This window comes from Rhincodon typus, chromosome 16 (assembly GCF_021869965.1).
Source record: "Rhincodon typus isolate 14 chromosome 16, sRhiTyp1.1, whole genome shotgun sequence".
In the NCBI taxonomy this organism is placed as follows: Eukaryota; Metazoa; Chordata; class Chondrichthyes; order Orectolobiformes; family Rhincodontidae; genus Rhincodon; species Rhincodon typus.
In genome coordinates this window covers 29546851-29571621 of record NC_063347.1, presented here as the reverse complement: position 1 = coordinate 29571621, position 24771 = coordinate 29546851, and the positions used below count along the sequence as shown (strand labels likewise).

The 24771-nt window shown below is 40.4% G+C and overlaps 1 protein-coding gene across 1 annotated transcript in view; it reads left to right on the top strand.

Moving 5' to 3' along the window:
* Positions 1–258: 258 nt before the first annotated feature.
* Positions 259–24771, top strand: part of LOC109916003 (dynein axonemal heavy chain 12) — a 28793-nt gene continuing 4280 nt past the window's right edge. The window contains exons 1-8 of the mRNA XM_020515690.2: positions 259–392; positions 1892–1941; positions 2826–2957; positions 4364–4522; positions 11320–11565; positions 16978–17149; positions 19826–20369; positions 24088–24241. Coding sequence (XP_020371279.1) covers positions 259–392; positions 1892–1941; positions 2826–2957; positions 4364–4522; positions 11320–11565; positions 16978–17149; positions 19826–20369; positions 24088–24241 — 1591 coding nt within the window. The remainder of the gene's footprint in view (positions 393–1891; positions 1942–2825; positions 2958–4363; positions 4523–11319; positions 11566–16977; positions 17150–19825; positions 20370–24087; positions 24242–24771) is intronic.

Sequence of the window (24771 nt, the reverse complement as noted above, 5' to 3'; positions counted from 1 at the left end):
GTCATAAAAATTATGATTCAGAATAAAAGTCTGCAATTGCTGTGTTCTGCCACCAGGTTCACTGAAGGGAGATATATGTGAACTATAGTAAAGGACATCAAGGGAATGAAACTGATGGAGGAAAATGGAAGTTGAATGATTTACACTCTATTTTCATATACCTGCAGGTGTCTTGCACTACAAAATTAAGGTACACAATTTCCTTGGCGTGAAAGGGAAACAAATATTTAAGTCAGAATCTGACTGAGAACTTTCATCATGAATGCGACAACAACAGATGAAGAATTGGCAGATCAGGAAATAATGCAACATATACTGGAACAAAGTCTACTAGATATCTGTACACAGGATCCTTATTTGCCTTCTGTTGAAGCAGAATTGGAGGATTTCAGGTATAGTGCAGTAATCCTACCCTCATCTTATATTAAGCCATTACACCCTTCTGTATTCTTTCATGTGGACAGTGCTGGTAAAGCCAGCATTTTTTACCCACTTCTTGAACTGACTGGTTACCAGGTCATTCTATAGGACAGGTCAGAGTTAACCACATTGCTGTAAGTCTGGAGTACATGTAGGCCAAGACAAGGTAAGGATGTTCTTAACTAAAGGACATTCATGAATTACAACACTTGATAATTACCAGCTTAATTGAATTTAAATTCCATCTGTGGGTTTTGAACCTATGTCATCAGGGCATTTAGCTCGGTTGCTGAATTATTAGCCAGTGACATTGTCACAAAAGTACCACTTCCCCTCATATTATGGCCTTGTTCTAATAGAAATTATTCAGGTATACTGATCCAATGCTTCCATTCCTTTCGACACAAGTATGTAGTTTATTCAAACTATAATTAGCAACAACATATGCTCATGTAATATTGTCTATTCACACTGTAATAAGAAAAATTGGTTGCCAAACTGCTTTCTTCCCAGTGCCTTGCGATAGGACTGCAAGTTTTGATAGGAGTGAATTAAATTATACATATAACAGTGTATCAGATTTGAATGCAGAAAATGTTACCAACAGTATGAATATTTCAAACCATAAAATTACTCTGTTATTGCAGCAGCTCAATCTTCCAATTGAACTACAGTCTTTACCAAGGAATTAGCGGCTCCTTCAGACTTTAATATCACAGAACCAGACCTTGCATTTAATCACCAGCAATAACATCATTATTTATTTCAACCAGAAAAGGAAATCACACCTTGAAACTTAAACCAAATGACTAATTTTTATTAATTAACATTACATCCATTATAGAAGACATCATAGCTGAGTCCATACTATCTTCAACTGGTCACCAAGCAGAGCCACTTACCTTCAGCAGTCACTGGATAGCGATCAGGATTGAGAACCAATTAGTTATTTTGTAAAGTCCTGGCCATGATCAGCTGACCCAGCACAGATTAAAGATTAATGGTTCACAGTCCCTAGCAATCAGACTGTAAACTGTGGTTTATTCACTGAAGGAATAACTGTACATCTTTTCACATTTAGCCTAGGAAAACTTTTAAAAATTGTAACAGGGTCTCAGAGATCAACAGCTGCTCTAACCTAATGTATGACCAATCAACCCTGTTCAAATGCCTATTATATACTTCATTATATTTCATTTCATTGTATCAAACATATAATGTACTCCTATTGTTTGCATGCATCCTGGTATTTGACTTATATTTACAATAATTTTATTATCTTATTAAATAATTATATTATTTTAAAATGACTAAAAATAGAAACAATTGAATAGCTCAATGCTTCAGCAGCACTGAGACTTAAAAGCTTTAAAAACATGACAAGAAGTAAATTACCAAGTGTAGAGCAATTGTAAACTTCAAACTTATGTCTAAATGTGCAGTTCACATATAACCTTGCTTTTGTGCGTAGGTTCTTGCCAAGTAAAGAAAACAGGAAGGTTGTCGAAGCAATAAAAACAGGTGAATTAATGTACAATTACAGATGGTTTGGTATTAATCAGAATGCTTAAACAATGCATCTAAAAAAAGAAAACTAAGCACACATTCAACTAATAGTACTATCATATATGGATGGCTTTACTTGGCAGGCTTTTTTTTTTACTATGTCTTGTTTATTTCTGAGTTTGACTACTGCCTCACAACACCATGGACCTGGGTTCAATTTCAGCATTGGGTGACTGTGTGGAGTTTGCATGTTGTCCCCATGTCCTCGTGGGTTTCTGCCGGGTGCTGCAGTTTCCTTCCTGAGTCCAAAGATGTGCAGGTTAAGTGGATTAGTCATGGTTAATGCAGTGTTATGAGTTTGGGGGGGGCGCTGATCTGGTGGAATGCTGTTCGGCGGGTCGGTGCAAACTTGATGGGCCGAATGGTTTCTTTTTGCACTGTAGTGATTTTATGATTCTATGAAGTGTCTTCCATGCAGCAAATCTAGACAATAAACATGCACATTTCCTAAATGCATAGATATAAATATAAGAGTCAAATACACACATTACCCTGTGGTTAACAGTAATTTGTGAATTTTGGTTTGATTTCTAGGACTTAATATTTCCTTCATGTATTGTTAGGTGAATTGTCACTAGAGAGGAAAGGTAAAGGGATATTCCACTAAAATTGTACTCATTGAAACATCAACCTGCACAGAGTACTTACTGCCATATGCAGTTCTAGTATTTGTTTCAAAGTGTACTTTTATTCCTTAACTACAGACTTAACTACATTTAATACCTTGAGATTGTGTGTGTGCTATGGAGTGGAACACTTGATAGGTTGCCTCAATATTTGAAATTGTTTTCTTGTTATCATCCTGTAAATGACACGACTGAAGAATATTTAATTTCTAGGTCAGGAAGCAGATATCAAACAGCTGTCCATTCATTCCTGTGCGTTTAATGAAGCTGATGACAGAGGTTGGCTTCCTCTGCATGAAGCCGCTGCACAGTTAAATCAGGCAATTCTTGGAGCCACGTTCAAAGGTGACAATGTCAGTGTTAATGTTGTTATATACGTTCATCTGAAATCAACTGGAAAAACATCAATGTTGAGTTAGACCTTGCTCAATTATATCTTCAGATGTGTTCCATCTTTCAAATCTGATTGCTTTCAATAGCAGTAGAAAGGCCATTATTATCAACCCATGATGGACAAGGTCTGCTATCCATTGTTGATAGTTTACAGTTTTTGGGAAATCATTGTTTAGGATTTAGACTCTATAGCAACAATTAATACAGTATGTTGTGAGAAGGAAAAAAAAACAAAACTTTGCATTTGTTGGTAATACCTTGCAATCTTAAATATATTACACTTGTACTTGTATTAAAGTTTTACAAGGGGGACAAGAATTTCAAGAGAGATAGCAAGAACTACAGATGCTGGAGTCAGAGACAACACAGTGTGGAGCTGGAGGAACACAGCAGGCCAGGCAGCATCAGAGGAGCAGGAAAGTTGACGTTTCAGGTCGGGACCCTTCTTCAGAAAAAGGCAGCATCAGAGGTGAAGGAAAGTTGACGTTTCTGGTCGGGACTCTTCTTCAGGAAAAAAACTTCTGAAGAAGGGTCCCGACTCAAAATGTCAACTTTCCTGCTCCTCTGATGCTGCCTGGCCTGCTGTGTTCCTCCAGCTCCAGACTGCAATTTCAAATTGCGTATAGGGTTGTCACCTGCATTACTCTACCAGGATTGCTTACGAAAACATTATAAGAAATTGAATTTAAAATTGTATACCATTCGACTAAGTACGAGTAATCATTCAAACATCAATCTCTGCAATGTCCTTCCTGCCATACAAAGTTCTAGTATTTGTTTCATAATGTGCTTTGATACCTGAATATTTCAGTCATAGCATAGCATTCCTCTTCTATCAGGACACAGTCTAAACTACATTTAATGCCTTGAGATTCTGTGTGCACATGAAGTGCAATCCCTTTTAGAAAAAAAAACTCATTAACATTAAACGTTAAAAATCATCAAATTTAGAATATTTAGTCCCAGACACTCGTAGAAATTCTTCCACTGGACAGTAGAAAACTCTGAATGTTGGATTATTAAGAATGTGAAAGAATTACTTCTAACAAATGTAATTTATGGATTACTACAATAAGAGTAATGCTGACTGGAGATGTTAAAATCTCAAAGCTAGATATTTACTGTATGGAGATAGGAGGGAAAGAAGTTGTTCTGTTAAAAAGATTTTGTTTTGGGCTTTGCTCTGGCTACTAAGAACAAAACAATGTTGCATATCTGTCTTTCTAAAACAATAATCATTGCAATTTAGCAAGTTACTGTGAGCCGTTTAGGTGTAGTTGACAGAAGTAGATTTCTAACAGTACTTGAATCGCCAGATTTATGTTATTATTTCTAATAAATGTTTCATATTATTGCAGCTTCTCATCCTAGTACACGGGAGCAGAAGACGCTGAAGGGTGAAACCCCTCTCTTTCTAGCGGTTCAGTTGAATCTTATAGAAAATGTGCAGTATTTACTTGAGAAAGGCTGCAAACCCAATGCCAAGAATGAAGAGGGTGATTCTGTTTTAATAACTGGTGAATCTCTCTTTAACTCTGTGCTACTTAACTTGATCAAACATAAGGACTGAAATCAAAATTAATTTACTTATATTGCAATCTACCTACTGTACTTAGTTCTGTCATTAAACCGTAACACCATAAGATATAGGATCATAACTAGGCCAGTCTGATCTGCCATTCAATCATGGCTGATATGTTTCTCAACACCATTCTCCTGCCTTCTCCCTGTAATTCTTTATCTCCTCACTAATCAAGAACCTATTTATCTCTGTCTTAAAGACACTCAACAACTTGGCCTCTACAGCCGTCTGCAGCAATGAGTTCCACAGATTAACCATCCTCTGGCTAAAGAAATTCAATCATACAATCCCTACAATGTGGAAACAGGCAATTTGGCCCAACCAGTCCACACCAACCCTGCGAAAAACATCCCACCCAGACTCAGCCCCCTAACCTATCCCTGTAACCCTGTATTTCCCATGGCTAATCCACTTAACCAACACATCCCTGGATACTATGGGCAATTTAGCATGGCTAATCCACCTAACCTGCACATTTCTGCACTGTGGGAGGAAACTGGAGCACCCGGAGGAAACCCACGCAGACACGGGGAGAACGTGCAAACTCCACACAGACAATCACCTGAGGCTGGAATTGAACCGAGTTCCCTGGCGCTGTGAGTCAGCAGTGCTAATCACTGAGCCACCGTGCCACCCTCATCTCAGTTCTAAAGGGTTGACCTTCTCTCTGAGGCTGTGCCCTCAGATCAGTCTCTTCTATTTGTGAAAAATCCTCTCCATGTCCACTTTATTCAGGCATTTCAATATTCTATAAGTTTCAATGAGATCTTCCTTCATCCTTCTAAATTCCATCAAATACTGATCCAGAGTCATCAACTGCTCCTCATATGACAAGCCCTCATACCAAGAATAATTTTTGTGAATCTCCTCTGGACTACCTCCAAGGCCAACACATCCATCCTTAGAAATGGGGCCCAAAACTGCTCACAAAATTCCAAATGCGGTCTGACCACAGCATTTATAAGCCTCAGCTCTCATATTCTAAGCCTCTCGAAATGAATGCAAACATTGCATTTGCTTTCCTAATTACCAACTGAACTTGTGTTCATAACTTTGTTACTTTTACAATAGTCATGGAAAAGGGTAGGTACATACAGCAGGGTAAGGTTTATAATTGGGGGAAGGGTAATTACAATTCTGTTAGGGAAGAACTGGGTAACATAAAATGGGAACAGATACTGTCAGGGAAGTGCACTATTGAAATGTGGAGATTGTTTAAGGAATGCAGACTGCGTGTGCTCGATATGTTTGTCCCTAGCAGGCAGGGAAGATGCGGTCGAGTGAGGGAGCCTTGGTTCTCAAGAGAGGTCGAACGACTGGTTAAGAGGAAGAAGGATGCTTATATAAGGTTTAGGAAACAAGGAACGGAAAAGGCTCCAGAGGGATACAAGTTATCCAGGAAGGAGCTGAAGAAAGAGCTTAGGAGACCTATAAGGGAGAAAACCTTGGCAGATAGAATCAAGAAAAACTCCAAGGCTTTTTACACGTTAGTGAGGAATAAGAGGATGACCAGAGAAAAGGTAGGGCCGATCAAGGATTGTAAAGGGAATTTGTGCACGGAGCCTAAAGAGATAGGAGAAGTCCTTAATGAATACTTTTCTTCAGTATTCACAACTGAGAGGGACCTAGTTGTAGAGGAGGACAGTGTGAAACAGGCTGGTAGGCTAGAGGAGGTCAATGTTAGTAAGGAAGATGTACTAGAAATTTTGAGGAACTTGAAGATAGATAAGTTCGCTGGGCCTGATGGGATTTATCCAAGGATTCTATGGGAAGCGAGAGAAGAGATTGCAGGGCCTTTGGCAATGTTCTTTTCGTCCTCACTGTCCACGGGTATAGCGCCGGAAGATTGGAGAGAGGCAAACGTCATTCCCTTGTTCAAAAAAGGGAATAGGGATAACCCCGGAAATTACAGGTCAGTTAGTCTTACGTCAGTGGTGGGCAAATTATTGGAAAGGGCTTGAGACGTGGGATTTATGATCACTTGGAAAGGCACAGTTTGATTCATGATAGTCAGCATGGATTTGTGAGGGGTAGATCATACCTCACAAACCTTATTGAATTCTTTAAAGAGGTGACCAAACACGTGGATGAAGGTAGAGCAGTGGATGTGGTATACATGGATTTAAGTAAGGCGTTTGATAAGGTTTCCCATAGCAGGCTCATGCAGAAGGTAAGGAGGCATGGGATAGGGGGAAATGTGGCAGATTGGATTCAGAATTGGCTGACCCTTAGAAGATAAAGGGTGGTAGTGGATGGAAAATATTCAACATGGTGCTCAGTTACAAGTGGTGTACAACAAGGATCTGTTCTGGGTCCTCTTCTATTTGTGATTTTTGTAAATGATTTGGATGAAGGAGTCAAAGGGTGGATTAGTTAGTTCGCGGATGATATAAAGGTGGGTCGAGTTGTGGATAGCGCGGAGGGCTGCTCTAGGTTACAAAGGGACATTGATAGGATGCAGAACTGGGCTGAGAAGTGGCAGATGGAGTTTAACCCTGAAAAGTGTGAGGTGATTCATTTTGGAAGGACAAACTTGAAAGCAGAATACAGGGTTAACGGAAAGATTCTTGGCAGAGTGAAGGAGCAGAGACATCTAGGGGTTCATGTCCACAGTTCCCTGAAAGTTGCCACCCCGGTGGATAGAGCTGTTAAGAAGGCGTACAGTGTGTTAGCTTTCATTAATAGACAGATTGAGTTCAAGAGCCATGAAGTTATGCTCCAGCTATACAAAAGCCTGGTTCGGCCACATCTGGAGTATTGTGTCCAGTTCTGGTCGCCTCATTAGAGGAAAGATGTGGAAGCATTGGAAAAGGTGCAGGGGAGATTTACCAGGATGTTGCCTGAAATGGAGGAAGGGTCTTACGAGGAAAGGTTGAGAGAGCTACAGCTTTTCTCTTTAGAACAATGAAGGATGAGAGGTGACTTGACAGAGGTGTACAAAATGATCAGAGGTATAGGTAGAGTAGACAGCCAGAGACTTTTTCCTCGGGTGGAGATAGCTATTACGAGGGGGCATATTTTTAAAGTGAGTGGAGGTAGGTATAGGGGAGACGTCAGAGGTAGGTTCTTTACTCAGAGACTGGTCGGGACGTGGAATACATTGCCGGAGAGGGTAGTGGAGTCGGCCTCATTAGGGGCATTTAAGCGGCTATTAGATAGGCATATGGATATTAGTATAAAGTCGGGGTGGAGGTTAGATAGACCTTAGGATTAGGGTAAAAGTTCGGCACAACATCATGGGCCGAAGGGCCTGTACTGCGCTGTACTGTTCTATGTTCTATGTTAACCTTGAGAGTACCCTGAACTAGGACTCCCTAATCCCTCTGAAACTTTTCCCTGTTAAAAAAAAGCCTATGCCTCTATTCTTCCTACCAAAGTGCATAACCTTACACTTTTCCATATCGTATTTCATTTGCCACTTATTTGCCCACTCTCCTAGCCTAACCAAGTCCTTCTGCAGCCTCCCTACTTCCTCGACAATACCTGACCCTACACCTATCTTTGCGTCATCTGCAAACTTAGCAACAATATCCTCAGTTCCTTCGTCCAGATTGTTAATGTATAACATGGGTACTTGTGGTTACACCTCTGTGGAAGTCCACTAGTCATTGGCTGTCGTCCTGAAAAAGACCTTTTTATCCCTACTTTCTGCCTTCTGCCTGTCTCTACCAGCCAGTTCTCTATGCCAGTACCTTGCCCCTAACACCCTGGGCTCTTATATTATTTAGCAGCTTCAAGTGCAGCACTGTGTCAAAGACCTTCTGGAAATCTAAATAAATCACATCCACTGGCTCTCCTTTGTCTAACTTGCTTATTACCTCCACAAAGAATTCTAACAGATTGTCAGGCATGACCACCTCTTGACAAAGCTGTGCTGACTTAACCCTATTTTGCCATGCACTTCCAAGTACTCCGCAATTTCATCCTTAATAATGGACTCAGAAATCTTACCAACAACCGAGGTCAGGCTAACCTGCCTACGGTTTCCTATCATCTGCCTCACTCCCTTATTTATCAGGGGTGGTACATTAGCCATTTTCTAGTCATCTAGGACCCTCCCTCACTCCTAAAAGATCACCACCAATACCTCTACAAACTCCCTATCTATCTCCTCAGAACTCTGGGGTGCAGTACATCTTTTCCAGGTAATTTATCCACCTGACCTTTCAGCTTCCCCATCATCTTATTTAGTGATGGCCACTACACTCACTGCTGCCCTCTGACTCTCTTGAAATTCTGGTATGCTGCTGGTATCTCCCACTGTGAAAACTGACGCAAAGTTCCTATTCAACTCCTGTGCCATTTCTTTATTCCCCATTACTTACTTCACTAGCCTCATTTTCCAGTGATCCAATGTCCACTCTTGCCTCTCTCATACCTTTTGTATATCTAAAAAACTTCTTCTTTATTACAATATTCTTCTTTATTACAGCAAACTTTTTTATTAACTGGCACCTATGGGACCAGGAATGTACCAATTGATCAAATATTCCGGTTCATCAAGAACTCCACATTTTCAATGTAAAAACCCACACATCTCTCTTATACTTTATTTACAGAATAAATTGCTTAAATAATAATGCAACTTTGCTTTAAATAAAACTTACTGGCAGAGAACCTTCTCACTTGCATCCTCAACTGACTACTTGGACATTGCGGTGACTATGATAATACACTAAACTTCTGGAATTTCATGTGTATAATTTTTGCCAGTTTATTAAGAGTGCCAGTTCACAGTGTGCCAATTAAAACAAAGTTTACTGTACTAGCTCACTTACTGTCAAATTTCATCATCCTCCTTATTACTGCTTTTTAGTTATCCTCTGCTGGTTTTTAAAGGCTTCCCAATCCTCTGGCTTCTCACTAATCTTCACCATATTGTCTGATTTTTCTTTTGCTTTTATGTTGTCCCTGACTTCCCTTGTCAGCTATGGATACCTCATCCTCTCTTTAGTATGTTTCTTCTTCCTTGGGATACATTTCTGCTGTGCCTCCCAAATTACCCACAGAAATCCCTGCCATTGCAGCTCCACTGTCTTCCCTGCTACGTTCGTCTTCCAATCAACACTGCCAGCACCGCCATCATGTCTTTGTAGTTACCTTTAATCAATTGTAATACCATTACATCTGAATCCAGATTCTCCATCTCAAACTGCAGGGTGAATTCTATCATCTGCCTGTCTTTTTGATAGGACGTGTATCCTTGGATATTTAGTTCCCAGCTGTGATCCCCTTGCAGCCACGTCTCACACGCTCATTTACCTGGTTTCTTATACTGCTTGCATTTAAGTGCAACACCCTCAGTCCTGCATTGACTGCCTCCCTTTTTGAAGTTGACCCCTTATCTGCTGTGCCTGAAGTTAGATTCCTGATCCTTTCCATACTCTCTGTCCTACTACTTGTTCTTGAAACTTTAATAACCTCTGCTGAGTCATTGCCCTTTTATTTTTCCGTAATTTTTCATTCAACTTAACCCACCCCCGCAGACACTCATGCAGTCATAGAGATCAGTACAACTTATCCATGCCAACCAGATATCCTAAATTAGTGTAGTCTCATTTGCCAGCAGTTGGCCCATTTACCTCTAAACCTTTCCTATTCATATACCCATCCAGATGCCTTTTAAATATTGTAATTGTACCAGCCTCCTCCACTTCCTCAGGTAGCTCGTTCCATACATGCATCACCCTCTGTCTGAAAATGTGCCCCTCAGGTCCCTTTTAAATCTTTCCCCTCACCTTAAACCTGTGCCCTCTAGTTTTGGACTCTTCTACCCTGGGAGAGAAAATCTTGGCTATTTACTCTATCCATGCCCCTCATGACTTTATAAACTTCTATAAGGTCACCCCTCAGCCTCCAATGCATACCAAATGCCTTCTTCACTACCTGTCTACCTGCGACTCCACTTTTAAGGAACTATGAATCTGCACTCCAAGGTCTCTTTGTTCAGCAACACTCCTTAGGACCTTACCACTAAATGTATAAATCCTGCCCTGATTTGCCTTTCCAAAATGCAGTACCTCACATTTATCTAAATTAAACTCCATCTGCCACCAATCAACCACTCGTTACAGTTGATTTAATGTCAGCATCACTAGGATTTATTAGTTGTTGATTCTCTGAGTCTTCATGTCTTTTTCTCCTAAATTATGATACAGTAAAAGAAATGTAAAATCACCATTATCCTACCAAACCATAGGGTTGCTCTGTCAGAGAGAAATGACTGGTGGTGATTTAACCTGAGGGTCACTTCACCAAAGGCAAGGGGAAAGGTTAAGAAGGAGAATCCTTCAAGATAACTTCAGTCAGGGTGGGTTCAATTCCCTCTGCACTGCAAACCAGCCATCCAGCCAACTGAACTAACCAACCCCCTATAATAGTACAGCAAAAGAGACCAATCTTAGAGTTAGCTGTATTTTTATCTTATATTGTACATTCTTTCCGATGAAATGTATGTCATGGCTCAGCTGCTTGATCATATGGATGTAAAAGATCACATGACAGTAATTGAAGTAAAGCAGGGAACTTTGTCAGTGCCCTGGAAACAGTATGTGTAAAGGATGTAATACTTAACAAATCAGACAGGAATGTTTTGGTTACCAGACAGATCTCTTTCTAAATTTATCAGAATCAGTAGTAACCAGTGTATAATTAAGCTCTTACTGTTTGCAATCTCGTTAGTTGAATTCTGAATGCAGCCAAGTCAGTGAGACCTATTTTCTCCTTTCAAAGCTATAAGAAATGGAGCTCTTGATGTTGCCTCACTGCTGTTACGTTTTGGAGCAGCTGTGAATTTGGAATGCATTAATAAGAGGACAGCCCTGCATGAAGCTGCCAAATTGGGCAGCAAGGATTTAGTGGATTTACTGATTCATGCTGGAGCAGCTATAGACGCCAGAAGTGCCATTGGACTCACCCCACTAGCTCTTGCTGCACAGAATGGACATACAGAAGTGGTGAAACGTTTACTCCAAAAAGGTAATTTATAATCTACTCTATTCTTGTCACTTATCTAGATAATTATAACCCAAGGCAGACTGATTTCAAAGATCATAGAATCCCTACAGTGTTTAAACAGGCCCTTTGGCCCAACAAGTCCACACCAACCCTCAGAGCACCCACCCAAACCCATCCCCCTTTAACCCACCTAATCTACACATCCCCGAACACTGAGGGCAATTTAGTGTGGCCAATCCACCTGGCCTGCACATCTTTGGACTGTGGGTGGAAACTGGAGCACCTGGAGGAAACCCACGCAGACATGAGGAGAACATGCAAACTCCACACAGACAATTACCCAAGGCTGGAATCGAACTGAGGTCCCTGGTGCTGTCAGGCAGCAGTGATAACCACTGTGCCACCGGGCCACCCCATGTGAGAGTTTCACTGCAAAGACCCTTTGGGATCTCAGACAGACTTCGATTTCACAATGAACCACTTTCGCACGCTGCCGAATTGAAGCTCAACAAGATCATACAACTTTCAATGTCTTGCTTGGCCCTAGTTGAGATGCAAAGCATCACTGCATCATCAAGTGGAACATAGGAATTGCTAGATGTGAAAAGATTCCATCTGGGTAATCATCTCCCATCCTCTCAGTCACCTGATCCAAAAATAATGGAGTAGTAAATAAAGTAGCAAATTAAGTAGTAAATCATGGCATTCAATCCCTATAAATTAATCTGCAACAGAACCTGACATAACACAAGGAAAAGCCACAGTTGGAGTGTTTCAGGAACTCTGCCGTCTGTGGTGGTGAGTTGGGAGGCTAGATGACAACGTAACTAAATTCTGCTGCCTTTCCACCTTGACCAGAATTAAGTTATGGGTGGGAAGGCACATTTGTTCCACTGCCAGTTAAGGCCTTTAAAAAACCAAATAATGACCACTGAGGGGCCTCATATTGCTGCCACTGTTATTAATTCAGCTTCAGATTTGCATAAACAGCTACAATTGTGTGGCTGGCTTGTCATTTTCTGGGGGGGGGGTGAGGGTGGGGCGGGTGGTGCCTCAATGAAAGGCACCTACTGTCTGATCAAGGGACTTAACATCAGGAATGGGAGACGGCTCTGAGAATGTTATCTGTATCCTTGCTGCCAACTCTTGTTTGTTCACTAAGTAGCAGTAAAGACCCCGACACCTCAAAAAGATGTTGTCCATTAGGAGCACAGCTTCCTGTTCTTCCCAAACATACCACACTTACATGTATCATTTATTCATTGAATAAAACAGCACAGCATGAAGTCATTTGGCTTTCTTGGATCCATGACAAATTACGTCATGCTTCTCCACACTGAAATAAATCTGCCATGTTCCTGCCTATTAACTTCAACTGTTTGAGTTGTTTTATAACTTCTTACATACATTTTCACAACTTACTGTTCCCTCTAACTTAATAATTGCAAACTTGGATGCATAAATCTCTATTCTTTCATTCACATCATTAATATATATCACGTAAAACTGAGGTAACGGGCCAGTACAGATTGCTGGAGAACACAATCTGTCACAACATATGAGAATGCATTCCCTTATTACTTTTCTCTATCTTTTATCAAACAGCTAATTAACAAGCCAAATCTAAGGGTTATTTATGCTGTATAGACTTTGAAGCTATTAATATGTCTATTTGTTGTGATTTTGGTACTTTCATTCATCATTAGAGCACATTTTATTCCACAATAGTTTGTCTAAGTATATTTGTAAATTTTGCCTGATATTGAAACAGGAAAAATACTTTGACTTTTATAAGTTTGATAGGTTTGGCATTCCATATATTTTAAAATGGAGTGCAGGGATAAATCACTGTCTAAAATAATTGAAGTTTTCATTTAAAATGGGTTGCCTACTGGAGTAGTAAGGAAATATGTCATAGAAGCTGATTCAATTTTACCACTGCAATATCGACCAGCAGATCGAACTTTTTATAAATGTTGTTTCTCCTTCTAACCTATCTCCCAAACTTACTGTTGCTGTAAGGCTGCACAACTGATGACTTCAGAGCAGGAAGATGCTTGAGCTGTGCTAGTCAGGGGCAACACCATGTTTTACAATTGGTCTTTTCTACTGACATCTTGTGGCTTCAAACCGTCTTCAGTGTTTAATTTTAAGAACTTATAAGCTGCAGACTCCTTCATAATGATTTTGACCTCACATTTGAGATTCTGGTTCAAGGGATATGTTCAAGGTCTTTATTTATGCAGCTTAATCTGCCCTGAAGAAATTCCAGTTGAGCTGGATTTGTTGCTTATTTAGTCATATATGTGAAGATTTGGAACACATTAGTAGACTTTAGCAGTGGAAGGTGCCTGATGTGAACGTAAACCATGGGTGTATTCAGAGGCTGCTTCTCCAAGTAATCCTTATACTGATCAGCAGATGCTCTTGCCATTTTTTTTATCTATTGTGCAATCCATTGTTCAGGACATAATAATATTCTCACAACTTTATAATTAAGTTCTTTGGAAATTGGATTTATTCCAACCCATTTCACGTTACTCTGTTACAGCTGCAAAAAGCTGACATATGCTCGAACAGGTTGATGTTAGGAAGGAGGATGTGCTAGAAATTTTTAAAACGTGAGGACAGATAAACCCCCTGGGCCAGACGGGATATACCCAAGATTATTACGGGAAGCAAGGGAAGAGATTGCTGCGCCTTTGGCGATGATCTTTGCATCCCCACTGTCCACTGTAGTAGTACCAGATGATTGGAGGGTGGCAAATGTCATTCCCTTGTTCAAGAAAGGGAATAGGGATAATCCTGGGAATTACAGACCAGTCAGTCTTACTTCTGTGGTGGGAAAATTACTGGAGAGGATTCTGAGAGATAGTATTTATGATTATTTGGAAAAGCACAGTTTGATTAGAAATAGCATGGCTTTGTGAGGTGCAGGTCATGCCTCACAAGCCTTATTGAATTCTTTGAGGATGTGACAGAAAACATTGATAAAGGCAGAGCAGTGGATGTGGTGTACATGGATTTTAGCAAGGCATTGGATAAGGTTCCCGCTGGTAGGCTCATTCAGAAAGTAAGAAGGCATGCGATTCAGGGAAATTTGGCTGTCTGGATACAGAATTGGCTGTCCAATAGAAGACCGAGGGTGGTAGTAGATGGAAAGTATTCAGTCTGGAGCTCGGTGACCAGTGGTGTTCCGCAGGGATCTGTTCTGGGACCTCTCCTCTTTGTGATCTTTATAAATGACTTGGATGAGGAAGTGGAAGGGTGGGTTAGTAAGTTTGCCGGTGACACAAGGGATGGTGGAGTTGTGGATAGTGTGGAAGGCTGCAACGGGACATTGACAGGAAGCAGAGCTGGGCAAAGAAGTGGCAGATGGAATTCAACCTGGAAAAGTGTGAAGTGATTCATTTTGGAAGGGCAAATTTGAATGCAGAATACAGGGTTAATGGCAGGATTTTTTATTTAAGAATCCCTATAGTGTGGAAACAGGCCCTTCGGCCCAACAAGTCCACACCGAACCTCAGACCATCCCACCCAGACCCACTCCCTTGTAACCGACCTAATCTACACATCCCTGAACACTATGGGCAATTTAGCATAGACAATTTACATAACCTGCACATTTTGGACTGTAGGAGGAAACCGGAGCACCTGGAGGAAACCCACGCAGACACGGGGAGAATGTGCAAACTCCACACAGACAGTCGCCTGAGGGTGGAATCGAACCCAGATTGCTGGTGCTGTGAGGCAGCAGTGCTAACCACTGACCCACCATGCCACCCAAACTTATACATGGCTGACCCTCTATCTCAGTGCCGTATTCGCAATCTCTCAACACGTTGTAACGAATGCCAACATATTATTTAACCCCTTACTTGCTTATTGCACCTATATGCTTACTTTCAATTAATGCCTTGTCTGAAATCTTTAAACAAGCTGCTTACTCAACTTATTGTTAAACATGGGCTTGTTAAACTCATGTCTTCCTCTCTGACACCTCCACACTACTTCCGGGAGTTATCTTTAATTAGCTTTTTTTAATTAACCAGTCAGAGATGTATTATGCATCTTTGGAGTAGGTGGGAATTGAACGCAGGCCTCTTCGTCCACGGGATTGGGACACTACCACAACAGCCTTCTAAAGAAGCAAGCAAGTAATCATAGAATCCCTACAGTATGGAAACAGGCCCTTCGGCCCAACAAGTCCACACCGACCTTTGGAGCACCCACCCAGACCCATTCCCCTAACCTACACATCCATGAACACTACAGGCAATTTAGCATGGTCAATCCACCTGGCCTGCACATCTTTGGACTGTGGGAGGAAACCGATGCAGGCACAGGGAGAATGTGCAAACTCCACACAGACAATTGCCCAAGGCTGGAATTGAACCTGGGTCCTTGGTGCTGTAAGGCAGCAGTGCTAACCACTGCGCTACTGTGCCACCCTGATAAAGAACAGTCGCTGGATTTGAACCTGGGTCCCTGCCATTGTAAGGCAGCAGTGCTAACCACTGAGCCGCCCTGTGGGTAAAACAGTGCAAAGAATATTATTGCGAGGGAAATTGAGCACATACTTCAAGGATTCTTGGCAGTGTGGAGGAACAGAGGGATCTTGGGGTCCACGTCCATAGATCCCTCAAAGTTGCTACCCAAGTAGATAGGGTTGTTAAGAAGGCATATGGCGTATTGGCTTTCATTGGCAGGGTAATTGAGTTTAAGAACCGCTAGGTTATGCTGTAGCTCTATAAAACCTTGGTTAGATCACGCTTGGAATATTGTGTTCAGTTCTGGTCACCTCATTATAGGAAGAATGTGGAAGCTTTAGAGAGGGTGCAGAGGAGATTTACCAGGATACTGTCTGGACTGGAGGCAGGCCTTATGAGGAAAGGTTGAGGGAGCTAGGGCTTTTCTCATTAGAACGAAGAAGGGTGATAAGTGACTTGTACACCTCTATCAAGATGATAAGAGGCATAGATAGAGTGGATACCCACAGACATTTTCCCAGGGTGGAAATGACTATTATGAGAGGGCATAATTTTAAGGTGATTGGAGGAAGGTACAGGGGAATGTCAGAAGTAGGTTCTTTATACACGGAGTGGTGGGTGCGTGGAATGCACTGCTGGTGGTGGTAGTGGAGTCAGATACATTAGGGACATTTAAGCGACTCTTGGATAGGCACATGGATGATGGTAAAATGTAGGATATGCAGGGTAGTTTGATCATAGAGTAAGATAATAGGTCAGCAAAACCTTGTGGGGCCAAAGGGCCTGTACTGTGCTGTGCTGTTCTATGTCAAAAAGGAGACATTCCTAAGGATGAATATTCATGAATATAACTCAGTGAGATCATCAGGTCTAAGTATGTTAAAATATCCACACCCTTGTACCATTCAGCCTCGCTCCAAACTAACTTGTTTCTCTTTCACAGGAGCTGATGTCCTGTCTCAAGCTTCTGATGGTGTGTCTGTGTTATTTGAGGCTGCTGCAGTTGCAAACTCAGAATGCCTCGCACTCCTATTGGAATATGGGGCTGATGCCAACGTTCCTAAAAATACTGGTCACCTGCCCATTCACAAGGCATCATACAAAGGGCATTATGAGTAAGTCTGAGAACAGTATCTTGGACAGAACACAGCTGCAGTGGTGAATTTTTTTCAAAAATGTTTTTTAAGGTTAAAATATTGTGACTATAATTTAGAGCTAATGTTTGTAATTTCAATTATAGTGGGGTAAGTTGAAAATTGGCTTGTTTCTTTTACTGCCCGTCATACCGATATTTTCAAGGCCTTTATTTATGCAGCTTACTCTGCTCAAAAGAAATTCCAGTTGAGCTGGATTTGTTGCTTATTTATTCATTTTCAAGTCTGCAAGAAACCTTATCCTGATTTAGCCATATGTGAAGATTTGGAACAGATTAGTAGACCCTAGCTGTGGAAGATGCCTGATGTGAACGTAAACCATGGGTGTATTCAGAGGCTGCTTCTCCAAGTAACCCTAATACTAATCAGCAGACACTGTTGATTTTTTTGTCTGTTGTGCGATCCATTGTTCAGGACATAATAATATTCTTACAACTTCATAATTAGGCATCTTCTGTACAAATTTCAAGGCACTGTAACAGTCGGCAAAGGACTAGTTCACTGTGGTCCAACAATATTAATTCTCAGTTTTCAAATTGTAACTCCTTAGAAATTTTATTTGCCTGCAAGGGGCTAAAACATTTTACAGGAATCTCATGCAAATTGTCTCTGCTTTCTTTTTCATAAAATATTCTGCTCAAGACACTTCCTCTCTTTTAATAAAATTGGCAACTTTTTCTGTCAATGTAAGAAATATTTAACTGTGGACTTCTTTGTTTCTTCCAACTCAACTCTACCAATAGTGGAATAAAAATAGAAAATGCTGGAATTACTCAGCATCTGCGAAAGACAACTAGATAATGGGCTCGATTTTCCAATATCTTCCAACTGATATATTTGAGTTGCCTGAGCCCCCCAAAAATGTCCCCAACCCTGATCTCAATGTCAGTCACTTGGATCTGCTGCATAGTACTTTGCAAGATATTCACCCTAGTGTTGTGCCACTGCTAATTTCTGCTGCAGATCGGTGATTAACAACAGAGTCTTCTCCTTGTAGTTTCCCTCAGATCTCAACCACTCCAAACCAGTAGACCTGGCTACAAGGACAAAAAATGCTAGACATGTATTTATCTTCGCAGTCAGCGATGGTTGCTTCAGCACCACAACTAATCAGAAAATTTAGCCCAACATTCTACGTTGGGATGTTCCACCAGGTGCCTCAACTAGGAACTGTTCATTTTAAATTCACACAAACACTAGTTTCCTTTTTGCGGAATAGTGGGGACATATTGGAAAGATTAGCAGGATGATTTTAAAACTGATGAACAACATTGTGAACATTCCTTCCTTCACCAAAAAGTAGTCTTGAACTCAGAGTTTCTGGCTCAGAGGTAGGGGCACCAAAACTTAAATTACAATTGTTGCTCAACATCTGTCTAAAATAAAAGTAGATAAATGCTGTGATGAATCTTTTCTTGTAAGCATGTTGTTTTGTACTATAGAAGTCAGAATTCGGGGAGAACGTAACATGCAAGAGACACTCAGTTCCAATTTGTTGTTACATTTGACTGTTCGAAAATATTTGCAACATGCAATTCTGCCTCAAAATAGAGGTGGGAGTAGTTGCAAGGTTTCTAATAGGCCACGGAGAGAGTTTGAGTCACTGAAGTGGAATTCAATGAGATTGTGAGAGTGGAAGTCAGTACGTGAGAGAGAGCAGACTCCGTGTTAGAAAGTGCTACTTTTATCTCTACTGCTGGAGAGGCAACTGAATTTCACAGGGTCTACATAAGGGTCTCAGTGATAAATCCCAAAAGAAGATAGGTGGCTCTGTGGAATTACAGCTCAAGGAAATCCTGGATACTGTTTGGTAGCTCAAAAAAGTCTGAGAGTAATTAATACTTTAGTATAGTTTAGAATGAGGATTGAGAAGTCCGCAAAGTGTTTGTTTGATTCAAACAAGAAAGATTAGACAAATGCTCCCAAGTGTTGGTGAAGATAGCTGTTGGTGAAAAGCTGGAATTGTACCTGTGAGTAAGTAGTGAAGTTCTGGAGTCCAGGTGGGTGTAAACCTAGGAAGGAAGGTTGACTGACCAGAATGGGAGATGACATTGAAGTAGTCCATGACGGAATGGCTTCAAGGCCACATCAACAGTATTGAAGAATTGTAATTCCTTGTGAAATCTAACAAGATTTAATAACCCACTGTGTCAATAACATCTGCAGTGAATTGCTGAGAAATTTGTGGGATCTATCTTTTACACTTCTGCTATTTGATCTAGGGTGAGGGGTGTTCGATCAGTACATTATCCATATTTACCACGTCTTAATTCAAGTCTTCTAGAATATAAATTTATGTGCATTGTAGATTGTATAGCTGTTCTAATGTTGTAAAACTTATTGTTACTCACTCAAAACTGTGGAATTTTGCACATCTATTCTCTTGGTCTCATACTTTACTACTTTATGAAAAAAAAAGTGATTGGATCCTAGTCAGATTGTAACACAAGTTGGTGGTTTTGACCAGGATCATAACAATGCTTAAATGTTAGACCTTATGTCTGACTGATAAAGCTGAAACATTACTTACCCTGGAATCCTTTACTTTAGTACTGACAGATCTACTGCGTTATTCTAAAATGTTATGATTTGTAGTTTTTCTTAATTATTAAAATTTATTCATCTCATTTTCAAAAGATCATTGAAGCAGTTGATCCCAGTTACAGATTACTCTGCTATCAAAGAGAGTGGGATAAGTCCAGTGCACTCTGCAGCAGCAGGTGGTCACCCAGAATGTCTCAAGTTGCTTCTGCAGTTCCACTTTGATGTCAATTTCATGCTTGCTCAGAGGCTTCGAAGAAGTTATGATGATCACAGAAAATCTGCTCTCTATTTTGCTGTCTCAAATAATGATGTTTATTCTACTCGGCTCCTCCTGGAGGCTGGAGCACTACCAAACCAAGATCCTATCAATTGTCTTCAGCTAGCTCTGAGACTGGGCAACTACGAACTCATAAACTTGCTTCTTCGGCATGGGTCCAATGTAAATTACTACTGCAGAGTGAACACGACTCATTTTCCATCTGCTTTGCAGTATGCATTAAATGATGAAGTTACGTTGAGGATGTTGTTCAGTTATGGATATGATATCCATCGATGCTTTGATTGCCCTCATGAAAACAAAATTCATCCTCAATTTTCCTCTGAAGGATGGACACCATCAGTCATTAAAGACAACATGGTAGGTATAAATTAGTTTCCATATTCCAGTGTTAAATAAACTGGGTACTTCACAATGGCTTTGTCACAGATCCCTGGTCAACCGCAATTACGTATTGCTGGCATCCTGCAGTCATCAGTGCTCACTACAACAAGAATCAATTGGATAGGAACTTATGACTGAATGTGCAGCTAAACACTGACAGTGAGAAAATGCTGTCCTTTGGTTCTCCAAAGCCTTTGCTATGTGAGTATCTTGCTCAGAGACTCATCACTCAAAAACACAGAAGGATACAGAATTGTGATTTTTTTCACTGATAGATTATGCCTATATTCTCTTATTCTATCAGGAGGAAAAAAAAGATTGTGACATCTTTTGTAGGTGGGTAAGAAGAGATCCACCAAAGTTAATTGGGTTCCTTAAAGGCAGGGACAGGAGACTTTATAATGGGGAATAAGGAAATGGCAGAAATTAAATAAAACGTGTGTGTCTTCATATTAGAAGACATAAAAATATATCAATTGCTGAACTCAGAAAATGTCTATTTTTGATCTTCCTATTCCAAAACCACACTGGGATTCAGGAAAGATGCATGAAGCCAGGATCTGCAGTCTGACAAGGGCAACTAGGCAAATACTTCTCACACAATGCTGAGCAGGTAGATGCCACAAAAGTTGTTGCAATCCTTCTCATACAGGGTCACGACTTTGCATCATGCATACCCTGAGGCATTACCCTGGCAGAGACCAAGACATTTGTGGAGATGGTAGAAGAGTGCTGGTTTCCCATGATTGATGAATTCAAATGGCATAGCAGCAATACCTGGAGTTTTACCCGTGAGAAGCAAGTCAATGGTTTTGCTATGTTCCTCTACTGTGGGTTCAATATCCAGATCTATTCTGAGAAGCAGGCTGTCCATGGCACCTAGAGTTTCCTTAGTGAGTGTTCTCCCTAAACTACGACGCAAGTGCTTGACCCATCTTTCTAGTTGTTTATGCAGTCAGTGAAGACTTCACCTGCCTTTTATTCAATGGAGTTATTTTCTCTTCCAGTGGATCTGTTGCCTTTTTGATGCGTACTGTTAGCACCACCTGTCTTAAAGGACAACTGGATTTTCTGGCAAAGTTGTAACAAGTAGGCATTAATGCACTATGAAACGGTCTTTTGGACTTTACTTCAAGCTTCAGCACATGGTAGATCAGACCTCTATTGTAGTTACTGAGAATGGACAACTTGGCTTTCATGACACTTTGATGTTAGATTCAAATCAGTAAACATTTTTGGTTAGTACTGCTACTATTTTGAAAGTGCGGCATTGTACATGGTTTCTCAAATTACGCTCCATTATGCTTCTGTATTTTTCTATAGGAATGCTGGAGAGTTCCTATTCAATTTGAAGAACAGTTGGTTTTTATTTGGGTGGACAATTTGGATGACATTGATAAGAGGACAGCATTTCTGCTTTGAATGAAAAATCTTCAACTGCTCTTTCTTAGACCAACTGCACACCAGGCACTGACTTTTTTTCTTTCATAGGATGTAGGTGATGCTTTCACAGCCAGCATTTATTATCTATCCCTAATTGCCCTTAAACTCAATGACTTGCTGGACCTTTTTCAGAGGCAGTTAAGAGTCAATCAAAATGTTGCTCATATGGTGTCATGTATAGTCACAAGTAAAGGCCATTATTGAATCAGATGAGTTTCTTTTTTACAACAATCAATGACATTCCAGTGGTCACCATTACTGAAATTATCTTTCAATTCAGGCTAATTATTAATTAAATTTAAATTCCGCATGCGGTTTGTGGAAATTGAACCCACATTCCCAGAGGTTTTTAGCACAGGCTTCCAAATACAAAATCAATTTTCAACCAGCACCCTCTTGCCTCCTGCCACTACGCCAATTTTTGAGCCAATTTGTAAAACTGCTTCATATCTCACAGGCTGTTAACTTCTTGACCAGTTTCCCACATGACACCTTGCCAAAAGCCTTACTGAATTCCATGTAGACAACTTCCACTACACAATCTTCATCTACACACCTAGACACTTTCTCAAGAATTTTGTTCAAATTTGTTGGATAAGATCCCTGCATGACAAAGCCAGGTTAGCCCTGGACTGTCATTATTTTCTTTTTAAATAGCCACCACTGATTGAATATAGATTTTCCTAAAAGTAGCAGCTCCCAGTCCATTTTGGCTAGATCCTGCTTTAGCAAAGTAAAATTACCCTTCTCCCAATTCAGACTCTTTACTTCCATAATATCATAGTGAGTTATTGTCACTGTCACCATAATATTCTCTCGCTGGCACTTATACCAATTGCCTGACTTAGTTGCCCGAATGAAGTCCAGCACCCCCTCCTCTCTTGTAGTACTGTCTAAGTATTGGCTTAAAAATCTCACCTGTTAACAAGTTCAAAAATTCTGCCACCTGAGTCTTTTATTCTTTGTCTATGCAGATTAAAATTGGGGAATTGAAATCCCCTGTTATCACCTTAATGTTTTTACACTCTGAAATTTGCCAATGTCTGCCCTGCTATCTCAGCCTGACTGTTTGGGAGTCTATAATACATTCCCAATAATATGGTTGCTCTCTGTCTGTTTTGACATTCTACCTATCAGGAATTGAGGAACCTTCTAAGATATCATCTCTCCATTATTGCAGTATATCAACTCCTTGGTCAATATTACACCACCACTTCCTCTTTTACAATCTCCTCCCCAGTCATATTTGAAGTGATCATACTCTGCAATACTGATTTTCCAATTTTGTCCATCCCTCAACCATGTCTCCACTATTGCAAAACCATCATTGCCCCATGTGTTAGTTAGCAATCTAAATTGATCTACCTTACACACAACACTCACTACATTAAAATAAATGCTATCCAGTCTTGCCATGCCCTTGGGCCTTTCCTTGACAATATATGCTCTGCCTTCCATGTTGACATGAATTTTCTTCTTTGTTTATCGGTGCCTTCCCCTACTGTACCAGTGCTGTAAAATGTGAAGTTGAGGTGATCAATTATGATCATATTGGATGGTCAAAGGTCTGAATAGCATGCCCTGTTCCTATATCTTAAGTTACTCACCTTTCACAAGTTCAGATTTTTTAAACAACATACTCAGTGCATCTGTAACTATTAGACAATTCCAGATCAATAAGCCATGTATTATGGATTCTGGCTTAATTTGGCTGTTTTCAATAAGAAGGTAAATAGGTTCCAAGTCTTTGAAGAAGGGAGAGGAAAAATCTTTCAGGGATTTCACTCCCGCTTTTCGAGTATCCTCAGTTGGAATGTGCATGTGAGCATATCGGGCAATCACATGACAGCTTGACTCCATCCTCTCCACAATTGAACGGATGGCTGCTGTTTCCTGAACAGACCCCAGTATGACAAATCAAAACAGTCAGTAGTGAAACAATGCTACAATTGGAATTGTTTAATTCTTCACCACTGAAGTATTCTAACAAACAGAAATTCACCAGTGTGATAATGAATTTGAAAAGACACACATTTGGAGGTACAAAATAGACGTTCTGAATACAAACTTCTGAAGCTTCAGGAGTAAATTACACAGTTTAGTCCATTAAACTGGAATGTGCTACAACTTTGTTCTCGCTCAAAAAAAGTTTTACTGTTGTGAAATGTTATTAAATTCAGCTATGGTCAATGCTTTTTTATTATAATTTGAAAAGAAGAAAACTTTTTGATCATTTGAATTTCTATTTCAGTTTTGTGAAGTTATTACTTTAAACTGGTTGAAGCACCTATCTGGAAAAGTGATCCGTGTGATGTTGGATTATGTGGCTCATGTTCATTTCTGCTCTAAACTGAAAGCCACACTTCAACAACAAAATGAATGGCCAGAAATCAGGCATATCTTGAGTAAGTTCCTGATCATTTGGTTTCAACATCCTTTGTAATCAAGGTGCAGTCATAAGTGTTAGAGCTGCATAATGGCATTTCCAAGATACATACAGGGTGCATCTATACTATAAATTCAATGTAACAGAAAATAGTAGCAATTGTAGCAATTCCAAAATTGCAGTCCTGAGTTGAACCCAACACCTCAGAGATTTCTTGGGTTTGCCATTGCATGGAATATAACCCTACTATGCTGTCAAACATTTTAAAAATGTTGAAAAACAAAGTTGCTGGAAAAGCTCAGCAGGTCTGGCAGCATCCGTGAAGGGAAAAACAGAGGTAACGTTTCGGGTCCAGTGACCCTTCCTCAGAACCTTCTAAGGCGGTTTCCTTCCCTAAAAGACTTTAGTGAACCAGATGGGTTTTTCCGACAACCGACAATGGATTCGCAGATAACAAGGTGTAGAGCTGGATGAACACAGCAGGCCAAGCAGCAGCAGAGGAGCAGGAAAGCTGACGTTTCGGGTCTAGACCCTTCTTCAGAAATGGTT